The 25049-nt window shown below is 37.7% G+C and overlaps 1 protein-coding gene across 10 annotated transcripts in view; it reads right to left on the reverse strand.

Annotated features, from left to right (window-relative positions):
* Window positions 1–18339, reverse strand: part of LOC114467685 (serine/threonine-protein kinase WNK2) — a 61516-nt gene extending 43177 nt beyond the window's left edge. For all 10 annotated transcript variants that reach the window (XM_028454154.1, XM_028454158.1, XM_028454157.1 and 7 more), the window contains exons 1-2: window positions 17640–18339; window positions 15928–16770 (exon numbers count right to left, since the gene is read on the reverse strand). In XM_028454154.1, the coding sequence (XP_028309955.1) occupies window positions 15928–16575 (648 nt within the window). In that variant the 5' untranslated portion in view covers window positions 16576–16770; window positions 17640–18339. The remainder of the gene's footprint in view (window positions 1–15927; window positions 16771–17639) is intronic.
* Between the last annotated feature and the right edge of the window lie 6710 nt (window positions 18340–25049).

The raw sequence follows: 25049 nt of genomic DNA on the forward strand, positions 1-25049 counted from the left end.
GCGATTTTCTTTTGCTATCCACACACTTATCCAGCCGCTTAAATAGCCATGTGTTTTTTTGTAATGTGCATTTTTTTGGCTGAAAACAATAACATTGTAGATAGCAAAATAAAATTGCTTTGGTGATCACTGATCTCCCTCAGAGCGAGGCATGCAGGCAAGTCAGACACATCCACTCATGAATATGCATAAGTAGTCACCAAAACTGCCTGTTGCTCAGAAAGTTACTTTTCAGAGGACTAAAATTCTGGAAAACAGGCAAGTTTAGGAAAATAAATGTCAAATACTATGTTTTTGGGGTTCGTAGAACAAATGGAGATGGGTGAAAAATGCATGATGTGGGACCTTTAATGTAAGGAGAAGCATTTCAGTAGTCAAAATTAGTGCTACAAAAACCTTTTGTTAAATCATGTGTAATCCCTAAATAATAGCCGGCCAATTTATATGATTTATATTTTTAGTCCCTCATCCTCACATAAACTTTGTGTTTCTAATAAACTCCCCTTTCCACTCATTACCTTGGCCTCATTTTGATGCCTTTTAACAAGAGGCAGATTAGTAACATTGGTATTCACACAATTTGTCAACAAGTCCTTTGCTAAAGCCTGGAGTGCTAAAACAAGCAATCTCAATGTGTCACAATACTCAGCTAAGAAGAAGCTTTTTTGGGGGGGGAAATAATACAAAGTAGGAAACAATTTGATCTTAATACTTAGAGTAGAGTCATGCACACGATAACAGTGAAGCTAAAATGCTACAAAACACATGACCAGGAAAATGTTTCATATGATTATCTATAAAAAATTAGACCAACAACAACTGAATAGTTTTGTTTAGAACTAAGGGTGTCCCAATATCACACTGCTATTGGTATCAAATTAGATCACCCGGCTTCTAGAATCTCTGATATAAGCAGTCAATTCCAGATTCTGTTCCAGCACCTCAATCCATAATTTATTGTTTTTATTAGATGTATATAGGTTATTTTTCAGGTCATTCAGTTGTAGAATATTCTTTTGTTTAAGGTTAAAACGTATTTATGTAACCATTGGTTAAAAAATGGGTCAGTTTTTCTTATTGACTATTATTCTGAGTAATATCACTTGATTAAGCCTTTTTCTAACATTCCACACTGCAAAATAAGTAATAAAAGTATGTATTATTTGTGACAATATTGTATAGTTATCGGCAATGGCCAACACTTAAGGCTTGTTAGAGCCCGATATGTAACAAGACCCGAATTGTTATATATATATTAAAAAAAAATGTAATAAAACCTGAAATGAAATTACTGGTCAATAATGTAACAAAAGTGCTGAGCCCAGAATGTAATACAAAAAAAAAAAAATGTAATAAAACATAAAATGTTACAACTGGTCAATAATGTAACAAGATACTGAGTCCAGAATGTAAAAACTGTTTGCATTATTACATTATGGGGCAGGCAAACACTTTTCCCCTAAAAATTTAATTAAATCATAGCTTACTGCTTCAGTGTAGAGAGTAGTATCACACACAAATGCGTATGTGTAAATATGTGTATGCATGCATTTTTGGTAACTTTTCGTACCTTCATATATACATGTACAGTGGATATAAAAAGTCTACACACCCCTGTTCAAATGCCAGGTTTTTGTAATGTAAAAAAATGACACCAAGATAAATAAATTCACAACTTTTTCCACCTTTAATGTGACCTATAACCTGTACAATGCAACTGAAAAACAAACCTTTTAAGGAGCTTAAGTAAAAATAAAAAAGAGAATGATGTTGCAAAACATCTTCCAAAGCATCAGAGGAATCTCATTGTTCAAAGATATCTGTCAGGTCAAGGGTGCAAAAGAATTTCCAAGGAATTAAATATAATATGGAACACAGTGAAGACAGTCATCAAGTGGAGTAAATATGGCACAGTCACTTTACCAAGAACAAGACGTCCGTCCAAAATTTATGACAAGACGAAGAAAAGTGGTGACTGGGAGGCTGCCAAGAAGCCGACCGCAACATTGAAGGAGCTGCTGGAATTTCTGGCAAGTACTGGCTGCGTATTACATGTGACAACAATCTGCCGACTTCTTCATATGTCCGGGCTATGGGGTAGGGTGGCAAGACGAAAGCTTTATCTTACAAAGAAAAACATCCAAGCCCGGCTTCATTTTGCAAAAACACATTTGAAGTTTCCTAAACGCATGTGGGAAAATGTGTTATGGACTGATCAAACCGAGGTTCAACTTTTTGGCCACAATTCCAAAAGGTATATTTGGAGCAAAAACAACACTGCTCATCACCAAAAGAACACCATACCCACAGTGAAGCATGGTGGTGGCAACATCATGCTTTGGGGCTGTTTTTCCTCAGCTGGAACTGGGGTATTAGTCAGGGTTGTGGGAAATATGAACAGTTCCAAATACCAGGCAGTGCTGGCACAAAACCTTCGGGCTTCTGTTAGAAAGCTGAAGATGAAGAGGAACTTTATCTTTCAACACGACAATGACCCTAAGCCCAGCCAAATCAACAAAAGAATGACATTGAGGTTTTGGAATGGCCCAGCCAGATTCCAGACCTGAATCCCACATCTGTGGGGTGATCTGAAGAGGGCTGTGCACAAGAGATGCCCTTGCAATATGTCAGATTTGGAGCGGTTTTGTAAAGAAGAGTGGGCAAATATTGCCTCATCAAGATGTACCACGCTGATAGACTCTTACCCAAAAAAGACTGGGCGCTGTAATAAAAGCCATATGGGCTTTAACAAGGCTGCACTATCAGCATTGTATTGGAATGGAAATGTGAAAAAGTTTTTCCAGGACACCCCTATCTCAACCTAAAAGTTTTCCAATTAAAGATGCTCAAAAATCCCAAGAAATAAAGCCTGGATCCTGTGCTGAAGGAGGTATGATAACTAACTTGTCACTGCAGTTAACAATTGCAGTGCTCTTGCAGCTGTGACAGAAGCTGGTGCAGGATGAGTTCTGAGCCAGCAAACTTTCCACTAGTGCTGAATTGTGTCCCATCAGTCATGGCTGCAGAGGGATTTGACCAACAGCAATGCCAGTCACATTTCACAATTACCCCATTTCAGATTTCACAAAACCATGCAACGCAGCTGTGGCACATCCCCACTAGACATCAACAGGATGTGGAACTTAAGGTTTTAAATTAAAAGTAAAAGAGTTTGAAAAACAGCCACCAACTGACATTAGGAACAAAGATGCTAAAGGTTTTATGGTCAAACCATAACCAAGTGACTACTTGTCCATTTTACTACATACACATTTTGTTGCAAGGAATCCAAGGGTGTATTTCTATTTGTAGCCTTTTCCTGCATTTCCACTGTGTTGTGCCTGAACACGTTGAGTGAATGATTGTTTATGAACCCAATTATATTTTAGGTGAATGTGAACTGGATGTACAGTATTTCTGCCAGATTAACGTTATTGTGAGCGCATTCATTCTGGTGTTTGTGAACTCAACTTTGTTCAGGAGTGCCAGATTTCTATAGAGTCTTCCAGACAATAACTTGGCTAAAACATGCTGTAATGGGCCTTAATTAGGTAGAGGAAAAGCACCAAATCTGGCAACCCAAGCCAACACAGTCACACTACCAGAGTCAGCAGACACCAGCAGATTCTGTCTCAAAAATTAATATGGCATCTCTGTATGATCACTTGAAAGAACATTTAAAAATAGTTGTCTTTGTGTTAACTTGTCCACTGAGTTTCAAGAAGCATAAAATTTGTGAACTTAACTTTGAAGTAGTTTATGTAGAAAATTAACTTTCGCTAAACGGATTTATTGTCTTACATCAGCCAAACAATACTGACCCCGATTATTAAAAGACAACTAAATTATCCAAGTTCAGCATGTCTTTTAATTCTTATTAGACGTGGTCAACAGAGACTCGTTTTTAATCGTTCAGCTCATTAAGAGACCAGGCTTACCGCTCATTTAAAAAAAAAAAAAAGAAAACTATTTTACACTAACCTTCAAGAGCAAAAAGTGATCTACTTTAATGCAAACAGAACAAACTGAACAAAAACCAAGTTATTCACATGAGAATCAAACAAAACAAATATTGGGTTTAATAAAATAAATATGTGAAATGTAAGAGCTGTGATGTCCAGAAGCGTAGGCGGCAGGCGGAATCGCCTACTACTCTCGTTATGGCCGCCTTCTACTCTTAACATGTTCATAAATTATTCCGTACCCTTTTAGCACCGAAGGAATCGTTAAAATCTATGAAAGATTGAAGTTTTCCACAATTTGAACAACTTTTAAATGCTGTTTCAGTGACCATTTTCTAAATCTCACGCAAAGTCTCATGAGAGTTCATCTCACGCTCCATCAGCGGGTCAAATCCCTCTCCCGAAGCAAGCAAAAGTCTGATAGTGGCAGGGAGAAGATGAATGATCAGTGAACATGCCACCCAAACGTCACACTACAAGCCAGCCATCAATACTGGGCTTTTTAACGAAGAAAAGAGTCACAGGAAAGAATATTTTTATTTTTTATTTATTGTTAAGAATAATTCACAGACCAAATTTGGTAAAAGCAGATTTAGAATATGTTTTTAACTCTTCTTCATGGATTTGAATATGTGTTTGTTTTAAGGACAAATTCGGCCATTTTATTACTCAACACATTAAGTAGGTCATAAATGTATTCCTTAAAAGTGCTACAAAAGAAGAAAAGTCACAATTAAACTAATATAATGCACCAAAAGCCACCATACAGCATAATTTTTGCAAACTATTCCAGGGGGGGCATGCCCCCAGACCCGACTAGTTGTCACACAGCAACGGCGTTGCCGCAGTGATTTCTCGCCACGAGTTTTAGCTGACTACTTTTCTTTGTCTGAACATCACTGAAGAGCCAAATATTCTTAATACTCACGAGCTTAAAAAAAAAAAAAAAAAAAAAAGCATTTTTCCTCAAAGTTTAAGGTCTGATCATCTATCCAATCCCATTCTGTTTCAAAGCAGCATTCAAATACTGTACAGCAGAACATGACACACAAGAGATGCTTGCAACATTCACATACAGACTCTGGCTTACTGATAACATGGATAAACACATTTGCTGGGTGGAAAAAAGGAAAGTAAGTGCTGGCTAATGTAATGAACTACAAATAGTGTTTTGATAGTTCAGGATGAATTTTTCTCCTCTTAAATATGAGGTGACCGGTTATGACGACATTTATAGGATTAAGTAAGAAGTGATAAAAGGGTAGAGATGACCCTAGTGGAACTGGATCACCTGGCAGACATCCCATCTCTGACCTGAGCACTTTATCAGCTGCTGCAGCGTGGGAGAAGATAGCCTTGATTCAGAATAAATAGCCAGTACCAGACTCAACACCTACAGGCAAAACCATTTCCAGCTCGAAGACTTTATTATAAGCTCTGCTCAATTATTTCTACAATGGATTTACTACATTCAACACTAGACATTCATAAAACCATTTCCTTTGAGCATTTAAAAAACTAAAGTAAACATACCCCTGCCTAAGTGATGACCTATATTGCTAAATACCACCCTGCCAATTCTCATCCTTAATAATTAATTTAGCAATTAAAATGTACCCACGTCTTAATTTTTGTTTTTGTATGTTAAATTACCCGTCAGACAAATGCGATTAACAGTTTACTGTAATGCGACCAAAGTCGTAAATGCTAAAGGAAAGTTGTTTGTCCCCAAGTCACTATTACATAAACATGTTAGAGCCACAAAGGTCAACAGGAGTGTGGATTCAATGGAGAACCTTCATAGCACAGCGAGCCTAAGCAGGATATCAGAGAGCTGCAGGTTTAGTCATACAAAACAATCTTTTTGAATTCCAAAGGGGATTACAGGTCCTAATGAGCTGTTGTTTCACTTCATAATGTTGGCCGAGGTGAAAAGAAGGTCAAAGGTCACTTGATTACATCCAATGTAATTTTAAACCTCTCAAAGTGCTTGTTCCCAGTCCAGGTATGAATCTGTGACAGCAACACAAGGCAAAGGTTCGACGAGCATCGCAAGTAGTTTGGTAATCTGGTCAATATAAACTAAAAACATGAGTCAGATCTAAAAACCTCCACGTATGAAGGAAAACAAGGTGGCACAGAGATTCAGAACAGCATTCTTGTTACAACTGTGGTATTCCTTTTATAAAGTAAAGCTGCAACTAGTAAATCTACTGTATTTTAATTTTTAGCTCATCTTACCTGGCAAAGTACGATTCTTTGAAGAACATCCACTCATGCAAACAAGAGTTAAATGGCATGAAGGAAACTGGTGAAAACATTTTTCAAAGTCTTAATGCCAATTAATGATTTATCATGTATTAATCACAAGTGATAAACACAAAAGGCAGGCATACACTGTGCAATTTTGGCTTATTTTGAGACCATTTTTGTGGGATTGTGCAAGTCTCTGCTGTGTGTCGTGCATCGTGTAGTATACATGGGGTCATGAAAAGCGATTGCATGCGCGAACACCGTAGGACCGCTGTAAGATTGACGGACTGTAATGCCCACGTCTGTCCTGCCAGTTCCTGGTCCATCACAATGCCGTCTTTTCTTTTTCTAAAGCTCTTTTTGCTAAGATTTACGAGTGTTTCTCCACTTCCGGGTTTTTCTTTCGTCCGTTTTAATTTTGATGCTTCAGAGTTCTTCTAATAATTTATACGTCGCATTTCCAGAAACAAGACCCTGACGTGTCGTGTATGGAAGTACAGTGTGAGCAGTCAGATCGTGTCAGAGTGTCGGTCCGTACAGTGTGAGAACATCAATCGTGAGCTGCAAACATTCGGGCTTTACATTTTTTACAGCCAAGATGAAAAGTAGCAAAAATAGCTTAACAGTCTGACTCTAAAGACAAGTTCCCACTGGCACCCAGGCCAGGCCACGTTTCACACCTAAAGTCAGAAACATAATACAACTCGCGAAACTTAATGGTTATGTAAACGCTGTGCAAGCATCCCTCAATAATATGTAGACATTTGTCAGTGTTTATTCTTAAAAAGGGAAAAAATTACTATAAAAGATTTATAGATGTCTTAGCTCCAGTATTGAAAGAGGTATTTAATGAAGCCTTTGGATTGCAATGTCTTCCCCCAACTTTTGATGAGGCTTTAATTACAGTTATACCAAAGAAGGATAGAGACCCGTTACAGCCCTCCAATTATCGGCCTATTAGCCTACTAAATGTAGATTTTAAGATCCTGACCAAAATATTAGCAACTCGTTTGGAGAAAGTTTTAGCAAATATCATACACATAGATCAAGTAGGATTCATGAAAAACATATCTTCAACAGAAAATATGAGAAGACTACTGCATTTAATAAGTCTCAATCGTGAGAAAAGTAGTCCGATAGTCGACCTCTCCCTTGATGCGGAGAAGGCTTTTGACTGTATTCAGTGGGACTTTTTATTTGCTGCCTTGCTCAATTTTGGATTCTCAACTTCATTCATCACTTGGGTCAAAATGTTGTATAAAAGTCCTAAAGCATCAATTATAACTAATGGCATTGTGTCACCATTCTTTGCTTTAAGGAGAGCTACGAGACAGGGGTGCCCTCTTTCACCTTTATTGTTTAATGTCTCGCTGGAACCACTGGCTATCGCCATAAGAGGAAATTTAGATATAAAGGGATTAGAAGGAGGTGGTAAACAACACAAGCTGCTGCTTTACGCAGATGATATTTTAGTCCTAGTGGAGGACCCAAGTCACTCAATACCTCATTTAATGGATGTAATACAATCTTATTCCAAAGTCTCAGGATACAAAATCAATTGGGCCAAATCAGAGGCAATGCCTATATCAGGAATTTATAGTGGAAAGGTAACGGGAAAATTTGTGTTTCACTGATGGTTAAACATTTTCTTTGGGAAGGAAAAAGGCCAAGAATCAAGTTATCTAAACTCTGTTTACCTAGGGAAAAAGGAGGATTGAGTTTACCGGACCCCAAATTATATTACATCTCCTTTGAAATGGCAAAAATTGCCAAACATTGGACAGGACATGATCAATTCGACTGGGAAATTATTGAGAAATCGTTATCCCACCCCTTCACACCTATAGAGTGTCTCTCCCAGATTTCGAATAAAAATTCCAATCCTATTATATTGCATTCAAAGGAAATCTGGATGAAGGTCCGCAAGATGTTTAAATTACCACATTGTAAACAATCTTACTCCTCTTTGTGGCAGAACCCTGCTATTTGTGTTGGAAAAGCACTGGTCTACTGGAAAAGTTGGTATGATCATAAAATATGTTCATTGGATGATCTTTATAAGGACGATATATTTATGTCATATAAGGATATAATGAACAGGGAAATGTCCCTTCCCTGTGTGGGAAGGGACATTTTTGGAAATATCTTCAGATAAGGAGTTGTGTTATGTCATTGCCCCAGCATGCAGGAGTGAACCACATTCTGGACTATTTGAGCCTACCATCTCACCATCATCGAGCTTTGGTATTCTACCGAAGAATCAGTGAAGTAATTAGTGATGACTGTAAAGCACTGAAGGATTTATGGGAAAAGGATATGGGGGTTACATTTGGGGATAATGAATGGCTAAGGATTCTATCAGAAAATGGAAAATTTGTGAGAGAATGTAAAAGTAAACTTACACAATATAAGATAATGCAAAGGTATTATTGGACTCCAGTTAGATTACATGGGACAGGTCATATGAACAATGCATTGTGTTGGAAATGTCAGAATGATGCTGTTACCCTTATGCACTGTTTGTGGGAATGCCCAATTAATCAACGCTTTTGGGTGGAGGTCATCCATGTCCTTAGTGAATGGTTGGGAAAGCCTGTACCACTTTGTCCTGGATTGTGTTTGCTGGGTGATAAAGGGAGGATAACTAATATATCAATAGGGAAATTTTCAATTATTATGGTTGGGGTTTCAGTGGCAGCCAGGGTTATCCTTAAACATTGGAAAACTCCAATCGCCCCACATATTAAGGAATGGGCAAACATAACAAAAATGGCCTCATATGAATGCATGCTAAATAGATTAAAAATAAAGGACAGCACATCAGCTTGGGACACATTTTGGTCCTACATTTCTATAAACACAAGTCAGGATGAGACGTGATTCCATATCTGCCTAATTCCGCCCATAACATAGTGATTTATTATTATTTTATTAGTTTTTACCTTGTAGAAAACCCCCATCCATGAATGTATCTATGCATATGTACAGCCGCCTTATTGAGTGTGGATTGTGATTTTGTAATGTACCAAGAAAATGTTCAAGAAAAAAAACTTTAATTACAAAAAAAAAGGGATAAAATTTAAAAAACAACAGAGTTATTAGTGTTAGTTATGTTTTTAGGCTTGATCATCATTGCTGCAATCACACATACAAATAGGGCTGGGCGATATGGCCTTTTATAAATACCGCGATATTTTTAGGCCATGTCACGATACACGATATATATCTCGATATTTTGCATTACCCTTGAATTAACACTTTGATGCACAAAATCACACCAGTATGATGATTCTATATGTCTACATTAAAACATTCTTGATCATACTGCATTAATATATGCCAATTTTAAACATTCATGCAAAAAAGGGGATATCACAACTAAGTCAAAGTTGACATAACTGTATTTATGAAACAGTGAGTGGCTCAAACATAAAATTGTCAACACGTTCTGTGCAAAATTGTCACAGAGACATTTCAAAACAAGACATTAGTGCAGGATGCAACTCACATGGCATTTCAAAACACAAAATTAAAGTGCACTTTTTGTACATAATGCCACTACAATATTTTAAAACAAATAGTGCCCTTTTGTGCATGTTGTCATTAAGATGACATTTCAAAACAACACTAAATTTAAGTGCACCTTTTGTGCATAATGCCACTAAGATATTTTTAAAAAAAAAAAAAAAAAAAAAAAAAAAGTCCGCGAGTTTAACGGTATGGTCATTTTCAACACCGCACAGACTACAAGCTGCGATATATCGAGTATATTCGATATATCGCCCAGCCCTACATACAAACAAAAGTCTATTATTGTTGTGCTATGTAATGGTATACAAACGTAATGACATATGTGTTGGAAGGACCGTGCTAGCAGGAAAAGATTGGGACTTTATGCTTTGAAATGGCACGGAGTGGCTAGTGCAGTCATTAAAAACTAGAGAGGATGCGTGATATCATGACGGGGGGGCATGGGGCTTTGCTGAACATTGAGCATGAAAAATATTGATTTCTTTCAAAGAACTTTATTACTATTTTAAAATATGTGATTGCACATTTAATGTTATTATTGAAGAATAGTAATGTTTATAAGTTTTCATCAGTGCTTCAGAATAAAAAAAAAATTAAAAAAAAACAAGACAACACTGTTGATTATCAAGTCATTTTGATTCAGAGTGGCAGCATGCATTTACGGTTATCTCGTTAGCATGACGATGCAGAAAAAAAATGGATAAGGCAGTACCTTTGCAGTCTTTATATGTCGGCATAATTTGCTTGAAGAAGATGGGAAATTAACGTTTTAGAGATGACAGACTTGTCAAAGTGTACTTATTCTGTTAAATGTGATATTTATACATAGTAAAAAAAAAAAACTTGACTAAAAAAGCTCATTTCCATTGAGTAAGCACCTGACGGAGGAGTGATATTACAAGCCACAGTTGCGGCTCCAACAGGTTTATCCTTTGCTTGAAAGGAACAGGAGGATCTCCATTCCTGAAGATGGAGGCATTGATAAGCTCCAGCCATGCAGTCTGGCTCTCCCTACACTACTACCCCAGGACTCTCAGCGCCAAAGGGGCTGTAACCAATGACCCAAATGGGAGTTTCTATCTTTTTATTTCCTAGTAGCATAATAGTTGTTGCTAGCCAGAAACACAAGACATGAAGCACATTAAAAAGCACATTACGCTCCCATATGAAAGTACAATCTAATCTGTGATTACAACAAAAGCTATTGTTTGCATATGAGATTCTGTGCTAGTGATTAATCAGATCCTCCAATGTGCTCATTTGGCTTCAGGAGCCAAATCTCTAGCAAAGACACGCAGCTTAACTACCAGAGGCGATGTCAGTTCAGAATGAACAAACCAAGAGTCAGATTGAGGCTACAGAACAATCTTTCGGCAAAACAAAGAAACAAATGCAAAACCGATTAATTTAACTGCGTTTGAAGGTGTGCACAAGTGGAGGATTAAACAGGACAAATGCACAACAGTGAATCTGCGACTGTTTACGGAAAGACGCAAACAAAAAAGAAAGAAAAGAACAGTAAGGGTTCTCTTTAAACAATGAAAAACTCTCCTTCTCTCAGATCATCATCGCTTTAGCCAGGACCATCTGTGTTGTGACGACAGCCTGGCATGGAAATATTAGATGTGAGATGGGATAAAAAGGGGAAAAAAATGAGTGGAGGAGGGAATAAATAAAGAAAACATCACAAGGATAATTGATCAGCTACAGAGCAATGTTACTGAAATATGGAAGAAATGAAGGGGTGGGGTATGTCCTCAGAGATTTCTTGATTTCCCGTTTTCTGCCATGGGTACCATGATTAAAAAAAGCAAAGCGGACATAAAGTATATGCAACAATAAACAGGGAAAAATGCAACAAAGAAATATTTTTCTTTCCGACTCCGGTCGCAAACTTAAAACCCATTGAAATCAACTTTGTCCGATCGGTGGTGTTGAGTGTTTTTGTATGAAACACAAAACAACATGACTTCAAACACAAAACTACTCAATAAACCCTGCTAATAAACCTCAATGGAGAAAAAAAATTTTCTGCCCGTAATTACTTTTCTGCTGCCACGAGATATTGCGCTCTAAAGATAATACTCAGATTTAAGTAAATGGTAAAATGGTAAATGGACTAGATTTACAGTATATAGCGCTTTATCCCCACATTGAAGCAGTCTCAAAGCGCTTTACATATCAGCTCATTCACCCAATCACTCTCACATTCACACACCACTGGGACAGGACTGCCATGCAAGGCGCTAGTCGACCACTGGGAGCAACTTAGGGTTCAGTGTCTTGCCCAAGGACACTTCGACACATAGTCAGGTACTGGGATCGAACCCCCAACCTCTCGATCAGAAGACGACCCACTACCACCTGAGCCACGGTTGCCAACTTTGGTCATTTAGTCGACTAATTGGTCGATGCCGTCGTGGTCGACCAGCAATCATATCAGTTTAAATACCGTGAAAAAATTAAATTAAATTAAAAATGCAACACACTCATATAGGTGTTAAGGATTATACAAGATATTTAATGCCTAAACCTAATTCTATGTCCAGCAACAGCTCTCTGTGAGTGCGTGCTGCAAAAAAAAAAAAATCTAAATTGTTAAGCATCAAATACAAGTATTTAAATGAATGTTTATTATATTCATCTCCTGCCCGAGATAATACAGGGATGAAATTAAGAGTTTCCAATAAGAGGCATCAGTTATTCACAACATAAATGTAGTCATTTTTGTCCCTGATCTATACCAAAGATTGCTCAGTGATTATACATGCAGTGAATTTAGTTTTAGAGTTTCTATTTAAACCACAAGGAGATTGCAAAGCTGTATGAAGGATACGTAAGCAAATATAACGGAGGAAATTCCTGCTCCATAGTCAGTCATCTTGACTGCGCTCCGTGGTGTCAAGTTGATGAAGACACAAGGACTGCTGTCATCAGTCTGCATGACAACATAATTTAACTGATCCATCGTCAAGTGACTGCATCTTCCGCTATACCGTAATAATGGCATGTAGCCTGTGAAAGACCTGACAGGGAATAAGACGGGACTACAAACTGTGAAGTCTGAGTCACGCAAAAACGGGTTTAGTTATTTTCAATGCCTCAAGCTGTTGGCATTCTTTCGTCTCTCATAGTTTGCTGACACGGCTTGTTTTCAGCACCCCCGGCAGGTTTTCAATGAGGCTGCTGACCGCCACACTGATCCCAGCGGGCTGCAACGCACCTCAGCTGCTTCCTGTCTGCCTGCCTCTTGTTGCACGGAGGGAGGGATGCACCACGTCATGACAAATTGGGCTATTTTCAAGGGATTCCTGCATGGATTGTTTGAATTAAAGTTTTTATTGCATTTCTAAATCCATAAAAATAATACCAAAAAACCTTGGATTAGCTAAATGCTGAAGAAATAAAGCAGGGTAATGTTAATTTCCAATCAAGGGGTCCATCATCCTTACTCAAGACCCCCCTTAAGCCTCCTGTTAGAGGGAATGAGAAAGTAAGAGAGATAATCCTTACTATAGTCTACAATAGAGGGAAATATTTAGTTAATACTATTGCAAAGACTAAGCTTGTGATTTTCTTATGGCCGTTTACTGTAGAAATATAGGGGCTGTGTTTAAAATAGCATACCAACGTACTACTCATACTAACTCTGACGTCAGAATTAGTATGTAGTGCGTTCACTAGATAGTATGGAAAGAATGAGTATGCAAGAAATACCCGGATGTATACTATGCCAGGACATTTTTTAGTATACATGGTGGACACAATAGTCATACTCAACCACCCCACCCATGATGCATTGCAAGCAGAATGTAAAATCGTCCTGGGACTGGCTTCAAGCTAAAAATCAAACATCCTCTTTTCAAAACAAAAAGCATCTCTTCCATTATTTTTTAACGCTTTTGTAAATAGGGCTCTTGTTTTGAAGTTAACCGGAAGTTTTGTAAGTAGCACAATGGAGGGTCTCCAAAAAGTCAGCATGAAATGTGTTTAAGTGAATTTTATGGATAAAATGACCACATGTTGATATTCAACTTGGTCACTTTCTCACTTAAAATTTTTTATTTTATTTATTTATTTATTCAGTTTATTTCCAAAATGCTTTCAGAACTTTCAAAGGTGGAGAATCAACGGAGATATTTGGCCTCAGTGTACTTCAGGTTTTTGCCGTAGGTTCAAAATTCATTGTGGGAAACTTGGAAGTATACTTCAGTCAGAACGGTCATCATCCTAATCATACTTATCTATCTATAATACAAGAAAGTTCTGTGTGCGTGTGTGTGGAGCGCATATCTCCCTTACGCGGCGTCTGATTTAGCTGAAAATTTTAACAGCTTGCGCATCGCCCGAGTGTATGTATCTTATTTTGGACTTATTTGGTGTTTAAATTAAATTCATTTTAATTTTATTTTGAACACGGGTTAGACGTGACATGAGAGGAGGGAGGGGCGTCCGGATATCCTCTGGCTTGGCTCTGTACTGTGAACACATGCCCGCATAAACATGCACATTTCTCCACGAACACATCATTATAAATGCTGATATTTTCACCACATGTTCATAACCTAACGTGCACCTTGGATGTACATGACGTTTGTGTGTAATTAATTTTCCCATTGGGTTTTTTTTAGTTTTTCCTAACCAAAGGAGGGTCTAAGGACAGGGGATGACATTTATTATCCATTTGCTTAAGTCCAGCAAACATTGGTGCGAACTTTATCAATTTATCATGCACATGTCCCATAAAATTACACCAAGGAAATCGCACACGCTATTTTACTTTGCACCCGCAAATATACCCCTTTATAACACTACACAGTACAGAGTATGTACACCTCTTTGTACATCCAACCTTCAACTCATTTGCCCATAATTGACAACTATACTTAAAGCTGCTATATGGAGTTTCTGAGAAACGTCTCGATGTCCCGCCCTCAACAGCCTCACTTCCTCCTACTACCAGAAGCCACGCCTCTACTTTTCTGCACGTGCATCGCAAAGCATAACAAGGTCGCATCGATATAGGTCTATGGGTCAGGTAAGAGCTAAAAATCATATTTACCTGTTTGCTGTTGTGACGCGCGGCCTTGTTTCCGTGCAGTTCTGCATTCACTTTGATTGACGGTCTCAAAAACGGTAAGTCAAAACCTATCGTTTCCATTTGTATAAGGGTCTATAGGACAAAGGAGGGACTTATATACATTAATTTATATGAATGACCACGGGCAGAAAATCATAGTAAAAGAGTAGTTAGATATTTTTTTCATATTTCAAAAGAATCATACAGATTTCTCAGAAACTCTGGATATCAGCTTTAAGCTCCCACTATATGAATACATACTTTCGATGGGCACTGTACAAGCAATATATAGTAGACAGTATATACTCATTGAGTTTGTAGTGCCATTTCAAACACAGCCCTTAAAGCGTATTAGCCATAACAGCCCATCAGTGCACTTCAGCAGCTCATGCATGTCAATCACTTAACCTGTGTAAACCTTTTAGAGTTTAGCGGTGGTAACCCATTTGCAACTTAAGACTCCTTCATGAGACACAGGCTGACGGACAGCTCCCCGATGACCTAGGCGTTATACCATTACCGCATTGAAGAAAAAAAGGAGGGCAAAAAGGACTTTCAATGGGAGTCAGGCGTTCCTCACCTGAGATTAATCACTGACGTAACATGGAAAACCATTATTGCATTTGAACACCAGAAGCACCAACTTCTCTATATAAACAGCTTGGATGATATGGACCAAAACTCATATCTCAATATTTTTTCTCAAAATGGCGGTACTGTACGATATAAATCTTGATATTCCCAATTCAAATAAAGTCAGACCAGAAAAACAATTCTGGGTTCAATCTGCTGATGTAAAATGCCACATTTACTAACAAACAGCTGCACAATATGTGCCACTTTTGGCTTTTTTTCCCCCTAGTGTGGCTTATTTATGGGCAAGAAGGCACTCAAATCAAAACGCTTTTAATGCCGTTTAAGCAGCGAATCCCAAAACGAGTATTTTAAGACAAATTGAGCTGTAAAAATACATGTATATCGTTATTGTAATTTTCTATATCGCCAAAATAGAAAACTGGATAGATCTTGAATCTTGATATATTGCCCAGCCCTACTTGCATGACAGATGACTTGCAAATCAGCACAGTTACATTTGTTTACCTGCAGCTCACACCAGGCCACCTCCACCCAGGTCTCAGTATCCAGGCCTTTGTAGACGGTCTTGAAAGATCCTCTCCCGAGCTCTATGTCAAATTTGAGAAACCTTCCTCCTGGAGACGTAGAAACGGCCTTCATCTCAGCCTCCTCCTCCGTCTCCTCACTTGCTGCCTTAACAGCAGCTTTTCCACCAGTACTAAATATCGCATTTAAGGCACCTCGACTTTTCCCCTTTTCCTCGTCGGCACTGGCGCTTTCTGTGGCGCTGTCTTTCTGCCCACCTTGGCTCTCTGTGCTGGAACTCTCCTGTAGCCCACAGCTCGTACCCAGTGTCCTGTCCACGATCGTCCTGATATTTATGTTGAGGATTGTACTCCTGTTGTCACACTCTGGAACTTCAAAGGACTGCTCCTCCAAGTCCGTGAACCACAGGCTCCTCCTGATGAATCTCTGATGCACATTCCTCTGATAACTGGAGGAAGGGTACGCATTGGGTTCACTCCCGCCTCTCACAACCGGGTCCACATGGTTGACATTTTCATCACCCATGGCCTCGTACACATTAATAGACATTTCACATTGAGAGTTTGGCACAGGTGGGTATTTTGCTCCCCCGTGGACTCCAGAGTTTGAACTGGCCTGTGGTTCCATGACGGGTTTTTCTTTTTTTTTTTTTTTTTTTTAAATAGAGTTTAGTTTTTACTTTGGTTTCCAGGTGATTTGTGTCATGGCTCTAGATTCCCAACACAAAGATTAACAAATCACTGCCAGCAGCACACGCTGGGTGCCAGAGGTTTCAGTTTGCCAGAACAGATGTTCTGCAGCAATGGAACGGCATAAGATGAGCTGCAAAAGAGAGGTCGATTAGTGCCGTTATAAAAGGTCCAATAATGTTTCTCAACATGTGGAAAAAGCAGGTAAGAAAAAATTGGCATGAGTAGAGCCTCGAATTTTCTGTTTAATTTCTGCATCAGTTTACCAAATTCTATTTTGTTTTATTGGCTTATTATTTAGCAGTGAATAACTACAAGCAAAATTCAAAAGTTCAAAGCTGTGCTTTCTGCACTATTAGCTGGCACTTTGGAACCGGCAGTAATGATTACAAAATTACAAGTTCCAAGTTTACTGTTTGAGATTTCAGCAACTACAATTTTAAGTTTTTCTTTTTTTTTTTTTAACATTGTGTTCCGGAAAATTATTTGCACATTTGCCTTTTCCAATTTATCCCAATATCGGCATCGGCCCTAAAAATCACAAATCGGTCGAGCTCTAATTAAAAGTGAGCAAATAGCTTTAAACAAATATTTAAGTTAAAAAAAAAAAAAAAAAAAAAAAAAAAAAAGTCTGTCATTTTGCCTAAAATTTCCCAAAACAGCGTTTAAAATTAAACAAATGCTTAGAAATTTACACCCAATAGTCAACAGGAAAAAAGTTGCTACTTTGTGCATAGATGTGTGCACGCATGCGCACTCGGATATGATAATTAAAAGCTGCAAATACTAACATGAAATGACAATATATACACACGTTTAAAATAAATAAATAAAACAAACTGTTAAAATGTATATATTCCTAAAGGGGGACTCACAAGCTAACCAGGAATACAAGGGCCATTACTGGCGTGCGTTTAAACCGAAGCCCTGCTTTAAGCTTTAATACTAACCGTAACTGCTTATGAAATCACAACATTGATACATAAATAAGCATGTACCCACCTAGCTTAAAAAGCGAAAAGAAAGGGTTCAGACTTGAGGGCAGCCCGCTGGGTCCAGCCAACGACGAGACCTCGTAAACCTTTAAACGACTGTCCACGACATGAGGTGTACTTTAAAAAAACGCCCTATCTGCAAACTATCCCCATTTCCACGTCCGAGAGCTCCTTCTTCCAACCGCAGTAAATAAGACACGACTGAGTGCAGGCTTGGTTAGCTAACCACATGGTCCATACTGACGGATAACACGGCAGTTTATATCAATCTGCCTCCAAGGCTCTTCTTCTTCTTCGTGTCGTTTCTTCTTTTTATTCTTCTTCTTCTACGTCCTCTAAACTTAAACGTTAAATAGCCAACGGAAATGGTCACTTTCCCCCACGCTGACCTCGGTAATTAAGTCCTCCGGACAGCTGTTTTCTCCGCACAGCAGCTCTGTACATCATCGAGGTGGAGAAATGTGCTTCCCATTCAGCTGGATAAGGCTCTGGCTCCAGCTCCGGCTCCACGCCCCTGGTAACGAGCGGAGGGACTCGAACCAATCACACCGCACCGCTGTAGCCACGGACAGGGGGACACTCATCCCTCTAACACCTGTCTGCGTCTACAGACCAAAGAGTAGCACACAGACACGTAAAGACCAATAAAGAAGAAGAAGACCCAGTGTGAGGATATGACTAGGCTACTGATAAAGGGCTACTCCCTGTAAAAGCTTCCTATCACGTGTGAGGAATTCTCTCACGCCTGACTCATCCCAGTGGATGCTGCAGAAAATTACATTCACACCAAAAAATGCTCCTATTCTTTTTTAATCATTTCACCAGGCTAAAGCTTTGAAATCCAATCTGTTGCTCTCTCTCTATATATATATATATAATACATTATATGTCACATAATTAGTCAGGTATGAACCCAGCAGGTCTCTCAGATCTATGGACACAGGTCACATAGTGGAGCCCAGAGTCCACAGCAAACATGGTGATGCTGCTTTTAGTTGTTATGCTGCAAAGAAAGTGGGACAAACCGAAGTCAGCATCACATGTGAACATTTTTAAGTCAAAGTTAAACGCACTTTTTTTCTCTACTGCGTATGATTGAGAAGGAGATTTTTGGTCATGTTGTTGTTGTTGATGTAATGTTTTTACTGATGATTTTAAATGTTTTCACTGATGATTTTACTGTTGAATCTTTTCTGTTGCACTTTTTTTTTATCATGTAAAGCACATTGAGTTGTCTTGTATATGAAATGCACTAGTTAAATACATTTGCCTTGCCTTGCCTTACAAACTAAAAGTGGTGATATATCACAATATTTCAATATCAGATTATCGTATTGATCCAAAAAAAAAAAAAAATCCAAAAAATTTTTTTAATCATGTTTTTAATGTTAAAAAAAAAAAAAAAAGAAAAGAAAAATAAATGAAACATTTATTTGCGCTAACATGCATAGCTCGTAAACACCCAGTCACCCTCAATGCATTTTAGGTTGGAAGTTGATTGCACTTTATTTTCATAAAACATACTGGACACTTTTATAGACGTATGTGGTTACTTTTTTAAGGATTTAAGAACTTAACATTATCTGTTGTAGAAGCAAAAGTTAAACTTTAAAAAAAACTTGAATTACAGTTAGTTACCATTTACTTGTTCTCGCAAGTATAATAAAAAGGAAATAAATTGTATTTCATACCATTATGTACTTGTAAAGATGAAATTTGTAATTATGGCAATTGCGATGTATATTGTATTGTTTAGGATCGGGATATATCGTATCGTATCATCAGAATAATGGAAATGCATTTCACACCCCTACATAAAACCAGATTGGTATGGTTAAGTTTGTCCAGACTTAAAGTCAAATAAAAGTTTGGGTTTTTTTTGGTCTTTTTCCTTCTCAAAAATACAGTATCGTTATTGCGAACCCATTATTATCGATTGTATCATGAACTCAGTGTATCATCCCATCTCTACCTATAAGTCCTATATATTTTTGTTGCTGTAATACCAGTACATGTTGTGTTTGTAAAAAGTATTCCATTTTGTAAAGTAGGCCAATGATACACTAGGTTTAAATGCTACATCAGAGTAAGCTGCAAACACCTTAGAGGAAACTATAGAGTAAAATATCTAAAAGCCCATTGTGATGCTACGTCACATAAATATTTTGTGCAGGCTTTGGAAAATCATGAAAACATTATCCGTCCATCCCTCTATCCATCATTCTGTCTTTTTCCTGCATCCATCCTGTTCAGGGTCATGAGGCGTGAGAGCTTTTCCCACTTACTCAGGATAGATGATATAGGGTTCATTCTGGAAAGGTGAACAGTGCATCAAGATTAAAATGTAAAAAAAACCAAAAAAAAAAAAACAACAACACGTTGATCAAAAGCTAAATTCCACACGTTTCCTCTTTATTTAAAAAGGTTGTCATGGAACTTTATGCCTCGTGTTGTGTTGCAATCTTTTTGCAGCAGTGCTGACAGAATGATCCAAAACAAGGAAATATTCCAACAGCGTTGTGTGTGGTGAGTCAGATGACAGTCTGAGCTGTTGCATGAAGTAATGTTGGCACCTGAGTGCCCCTATTAAAAATAAATGTCTTCCTTTATTTCCTCTAGCTGGCTTGCAGAGTTGCACACATAATACAGAGGCACACATGCACATACTTTCACCTTCTTGCAACTATGTCCTGCTTTACGCCACAAAGACATTGTTTGAATTGTATAGCCATGCCAAGTGTTTGCTATATGCTTTATGTTGCAATTAAAGTTGCCATTTCTCAACTAATTGAAATGTGCAGTCATTCAAATATTTATGCTTTATTGTTTTAAAGGACAAGGAAATGAACTCTGCTTTTGAATCTTCATCGACATGGTCTCAACAATGCTGTTTAATTTCCGTGTGTGTGTGCGTGTGTGTGTGTGTGTGTGTGTGTGTGTGTGTGTGTGTGTGGGAGATTATGTAATTGGAAAACATTAGAGGAGAGCACATGGCAGCCCAGCAGAGACACTTAAATACTTAACCAGAGAATACGAAATGAAATAGCCTTATGGTCAATAAAATGAGCAATTGATCTAATTTATAATGTTTTTCCAACCAGACTAAATCATTTAGACAGGTATGAATTCATTCCTGCGAAGAGATGAGCATTGGCTTGCACTTCACGTCTGCAACTGTTCTACATTAAAAATTAAATGTACTAATTTGAGATATTAAAAGAGATTTAATGCTTTTCTGTGCTTCTTTGTAAGTGCCACCAATGATTTGGATGGACAGCGGCTCCGAAACAGTCATGTTTGCTTTGCACTGTAAAGGCTGTAAAACTAAAAGCTCTACAGAGAATCATGGAAATTAGATTTACAATTGGGTCGATCCCCAACTGGAGGAGGGCCAGAGCTGGAGGTGAGAGAGAGAGAGAGACAGAGAGAGAGGGGGGCTGCTGATAGGACAAGAAGCAGAGAAGAAGTGCTGAGGTATGAGCATGGTGAGAAGAGCACATTCATTCAGTTAAAGCAGATGTGTCTAACTCAAGGCCTGGGGGCCAAATCCGGCCCTTTAGAGCATCAAATTCGGCCCTCAGGAAAAAGCAAAAAAGCCTGAGAAACCATTAATTATTATTAACTTAGTTGTCAATGGATCGTCCAACTTCGTCCAATTTTAGCCCAATTATATTTGTTGAAATTGGGGTTTATTTAGTCCAAATCTAGACCCACTATAATTGTTGTTATTATTGGACCGTCCTTCGTAGTCTAATTTTAGTCCTTATTTAGTCATTGAAATATGGGGATTTTTTACCGTCCAAATTGGTCCAAATTTAGCCCCACTATAGTTGTTGAAATTTAGTTGTCATTGGATCGTCCAACTTGGTCCAATTTTTGCCCAATTATAGTTGTTGAAATCTATATCACATGATGGCAGTCATTTTTAATCTCAAATTGTTAAAAAAAAAAAAAACCTTTCCAAATTTTTTTTCCAAAATCCTTCAATTTTCTTCAAATTATTTCACAAAATGTCCCCAAATTACATAAAGATTGGCCGCAAAATCAAATAAAATGAAAGTGAAGATCCTGCAGAGCCTGATATCTGTCACTTGTTGCACTTGATATTATCAGTCCAGTACATATTTGATCATTTATTTACACGTGGAAGCGCAAACCAAGGCACAATGCTGATTAAATTACTCATTTTCCTGCCTAAAATCTGCAGCCCACTTAAGATAAACTGCTCCGTATTTAGCCCCTGAACTAAAATGAGTTTGAAACCACTGAGTTAAAGGGTGAACATCTTTTGTTGGCTTTTAGTTCAATAACAATGCATTGGATTGGGTGAAATATAAACCCACGTTACGGTGCTGTCGTGCAAAGATCCGTCCACGTGTCAGATGGAAAGCAAAACAGGACACAGGAATCGCAGTGACAGGCCGTCTCAGCTCATCTAACCACAATCAGTCAAGGTGATGACGTGGGAAAAGGGGCAAAGTTTCAGATTAGGTGCACAAGATGAATTAGATGAATTCCTTTCCTTTTGCTGGGAAGTAAGCCAAAACACTACAAGGCCTTTGATTACGCAATATGTTTTTTCCCCCTTGTTAAAAGTTTAATTCTGTTTGAGAAAATGCATAAAAACCAGCCGGACATGTGAAGGGAAACACTGAAGCATTGATGCATTGTTATAAATATTTGCACGAGGAGGGAAAATACAGCTTTCTACTTTTTCTTTCTTTTATTTATTTTTTTATTTTCCTGTTATTCCACCAAATACTTATGGTACTTTCTGCTTTACTCTTTTCCCTGTGTTGTCGTTTGATTTATTTTCATACAAGCACAATATAAATGTATAAATAAATGATTAAACAATCAATAAATGTGTAAATCGAGGCTGTCCAAACTAAGCTTGTCTTGTGAAATTTAAATTTCACTTTAACAATCGTTAAATTCTAATGAGTTGGAGCAGAGGCTGACCTAAAAACAAGAACAAAGAAAAAAAAAAACAATTTAGCTTAAATCAAATTCAACTCACCCATGTCTGGATTTGAACTCTATGCCTCTGGGTGTGTCTCAAGCTAAGTGGCCTTGACCTTCTCCAATATTCATTACCTCGACTGAAATACTGCTCATTGAACCAAGATTTCTTGGCAGTCTGAGTAGTTGGACATAAATTTCTACTTGACTCAAATCATGAAGCATTCTAACCTTAATGGTAAGGTAAGTAATTTTCTCCATATACATTTTTTAAGTTTTTGGTTGGATTTTTTTTTTTCCTGACACAAAATTAAGACCTTATGTGCAGCTGTAAACCTGTAAAAACTTAGATCATTGAAAAAATACGGTTCATTTTTTTTAACCAATCACGTTTCCCTGTCTCTCTGCTCGTTCTCGACCCCTCGTGTGCACGAGCCCACACTAAAAAGCGCGTCACCGGTGACAGAGTTAAAGGTCATGTTTTTTAACATATACAATGATAAAGTTTAGTGTTTACTTACCGCTGAATGAGACATGAGACGACAATACAATACAAGCAATGAGTTTAGGTCTGCTATTGGAGCCCTCGGAGGATGCTACATTCACAATCATGCTAAATTTTGAAAATTACCTACTCTGCCTTTAACAGGATCCCTCAATAGACAAACAAAGTTCTTAATATCTATTTTACTTTCTAATTCATATGTGTCAAATTCAAGGCCCAGAGGCCAAATCCGGCCCTTTAAACTCTTAATTCAGTCCGCTGGAAAAAGTAAAAATGAAAACGAAAACATGATTCATTGTGTAACTCAACAACGATGTGAAGATCTCCTTCATTCAAGATAAAGTGGATGTAAAAACATAGGTTTTCTGATCTCTGAAAGACAAACGATGATGTCAATGCAGAAGGTTTTCCATCTTTTTCTATCCCAAAGTTTGTTTGACAGAAAACTTGAATAAGAGAAACTGTGTAATATAGTTTTTAGCAAGTTAATAGAGGCTAGTGTATTTTCTGACAAAAAGTTTTGCTTCATTAGGCAGTTTGACCTTTTAGGTCCAAAACAACACAACAACTATGTGTGTCAAGACAACAAACGACTGCATAATACAGATTTTTGGAGAAAATTCATCATCTGTGTTTCTAGACTGTGAGACTCCATGTTAAAAACATGCAAGGACCTGAAAACAAGCATTATCTCACTGTGGTCTGTTGACTGTTGGGGATAAAGAGCAGTCTCTGAAAAGCCTGTGTTAGTGTTGGCTGACCCTGACACGTCATGACGGTGTCGGACCATTTGTGGTGTTGGTTGTAAATCACAGTCACATGTGCACTCCATTACATCACATTCCATTTGGGAGCAATGAGGAGTGTTGTTGCATTTTAAAATGATGTTTTATGCGTTCACATAGGGATAGTTCCCCGAGGCGGGACTTCATTTAGCTTGGTTTGTGTTCATGCTGCACTTTTGGAATCGCTCCAAACTGACAGTAAAACCATGTCAGCAGCTTGTTTTTGATGCACTATAAAAAAAGCAGTACAGTGAACAAGAAAAGTCAGTGACTTGCTTCTGTCACCTAAATCTGTTAAATCAGGGGTTCTCAAACTTTGTGGATCCAGGGACCAGTTGCAGGGGAAAACATTTCAATAAAGCACAATTTACTGCCATGTAGCAATAAATGCCAGATGAATGTTCTTTGAATGTTTCACTTAAATATTTTAAGATCTTTGTAGTAGAAATTAACTTAAAGAGTACCTGTACTAGTCTTGTATGTAACATAAAATGTGTTTAATGGATTTTGCCACGGTCTTTAAATCATGACCCACTTTTTTTTTTTGTTTTAAATAGCTGTTGAAAACACACATACATAATCTGTTTTTGAAACATAAATCTATATATGTTCCTGTGCAACATGCATTTCACTGCATGCCTGTCAAAAGAAAAGTTTTTTTCAAAATAAAAGGCAAGTCCAACACGAGAGACATTAAGAATTTATTTATCTTTGACCAGCTGTCCGCAACCCACCCAGTACAGAGCCGCGACAGACCCACCAGATGAGAATTCCTGGTTTAATGTACCGGTATTACCAATTAACAAAATATGTGCATATTTTTGTATTTTTGTATCTTTCTGTTGTGTTTTTGTGCATTTTTTGTATAATTATTGTTTTTGTTACTAATTTTTATATATTTTTTGTTTAATGTATTTTTCTGTATTGTATGTTTTTGGAGTCATTATGTGTATTTTTGTATCTTTCTGTTGTCTTTTTGTGGATTGTTTGTATAATTATTGTTTTTTTGTTGCCATTGCAGTGTGACTCTGGAATCTTTTTGTGTATTTTTGTATCTTTTTTAGTGTAGTTTTGTGCATTTCTGTTGTTATTTTGTATATTTTTGTATAAATATTTAATTTTGTGTATTTCGAGTCATTTTCATATGTTTGTTGTTGTTTGGTGT

This window comes from Gouania willdenowi, chromosome 7 (assembly GCF_900634775.1).
Source record: "Gouania willdenowi chromosome 7, fGouWil2.1, whole genome shotgun sequence".
Classification (NCBI taxonomy): domain Eukaryota; kingdom Metazoa; phylum Chordata; class Actinopteri; order Blenniiformes; family Gobiesocidae; genus Gouania; species Gouania willdenowi.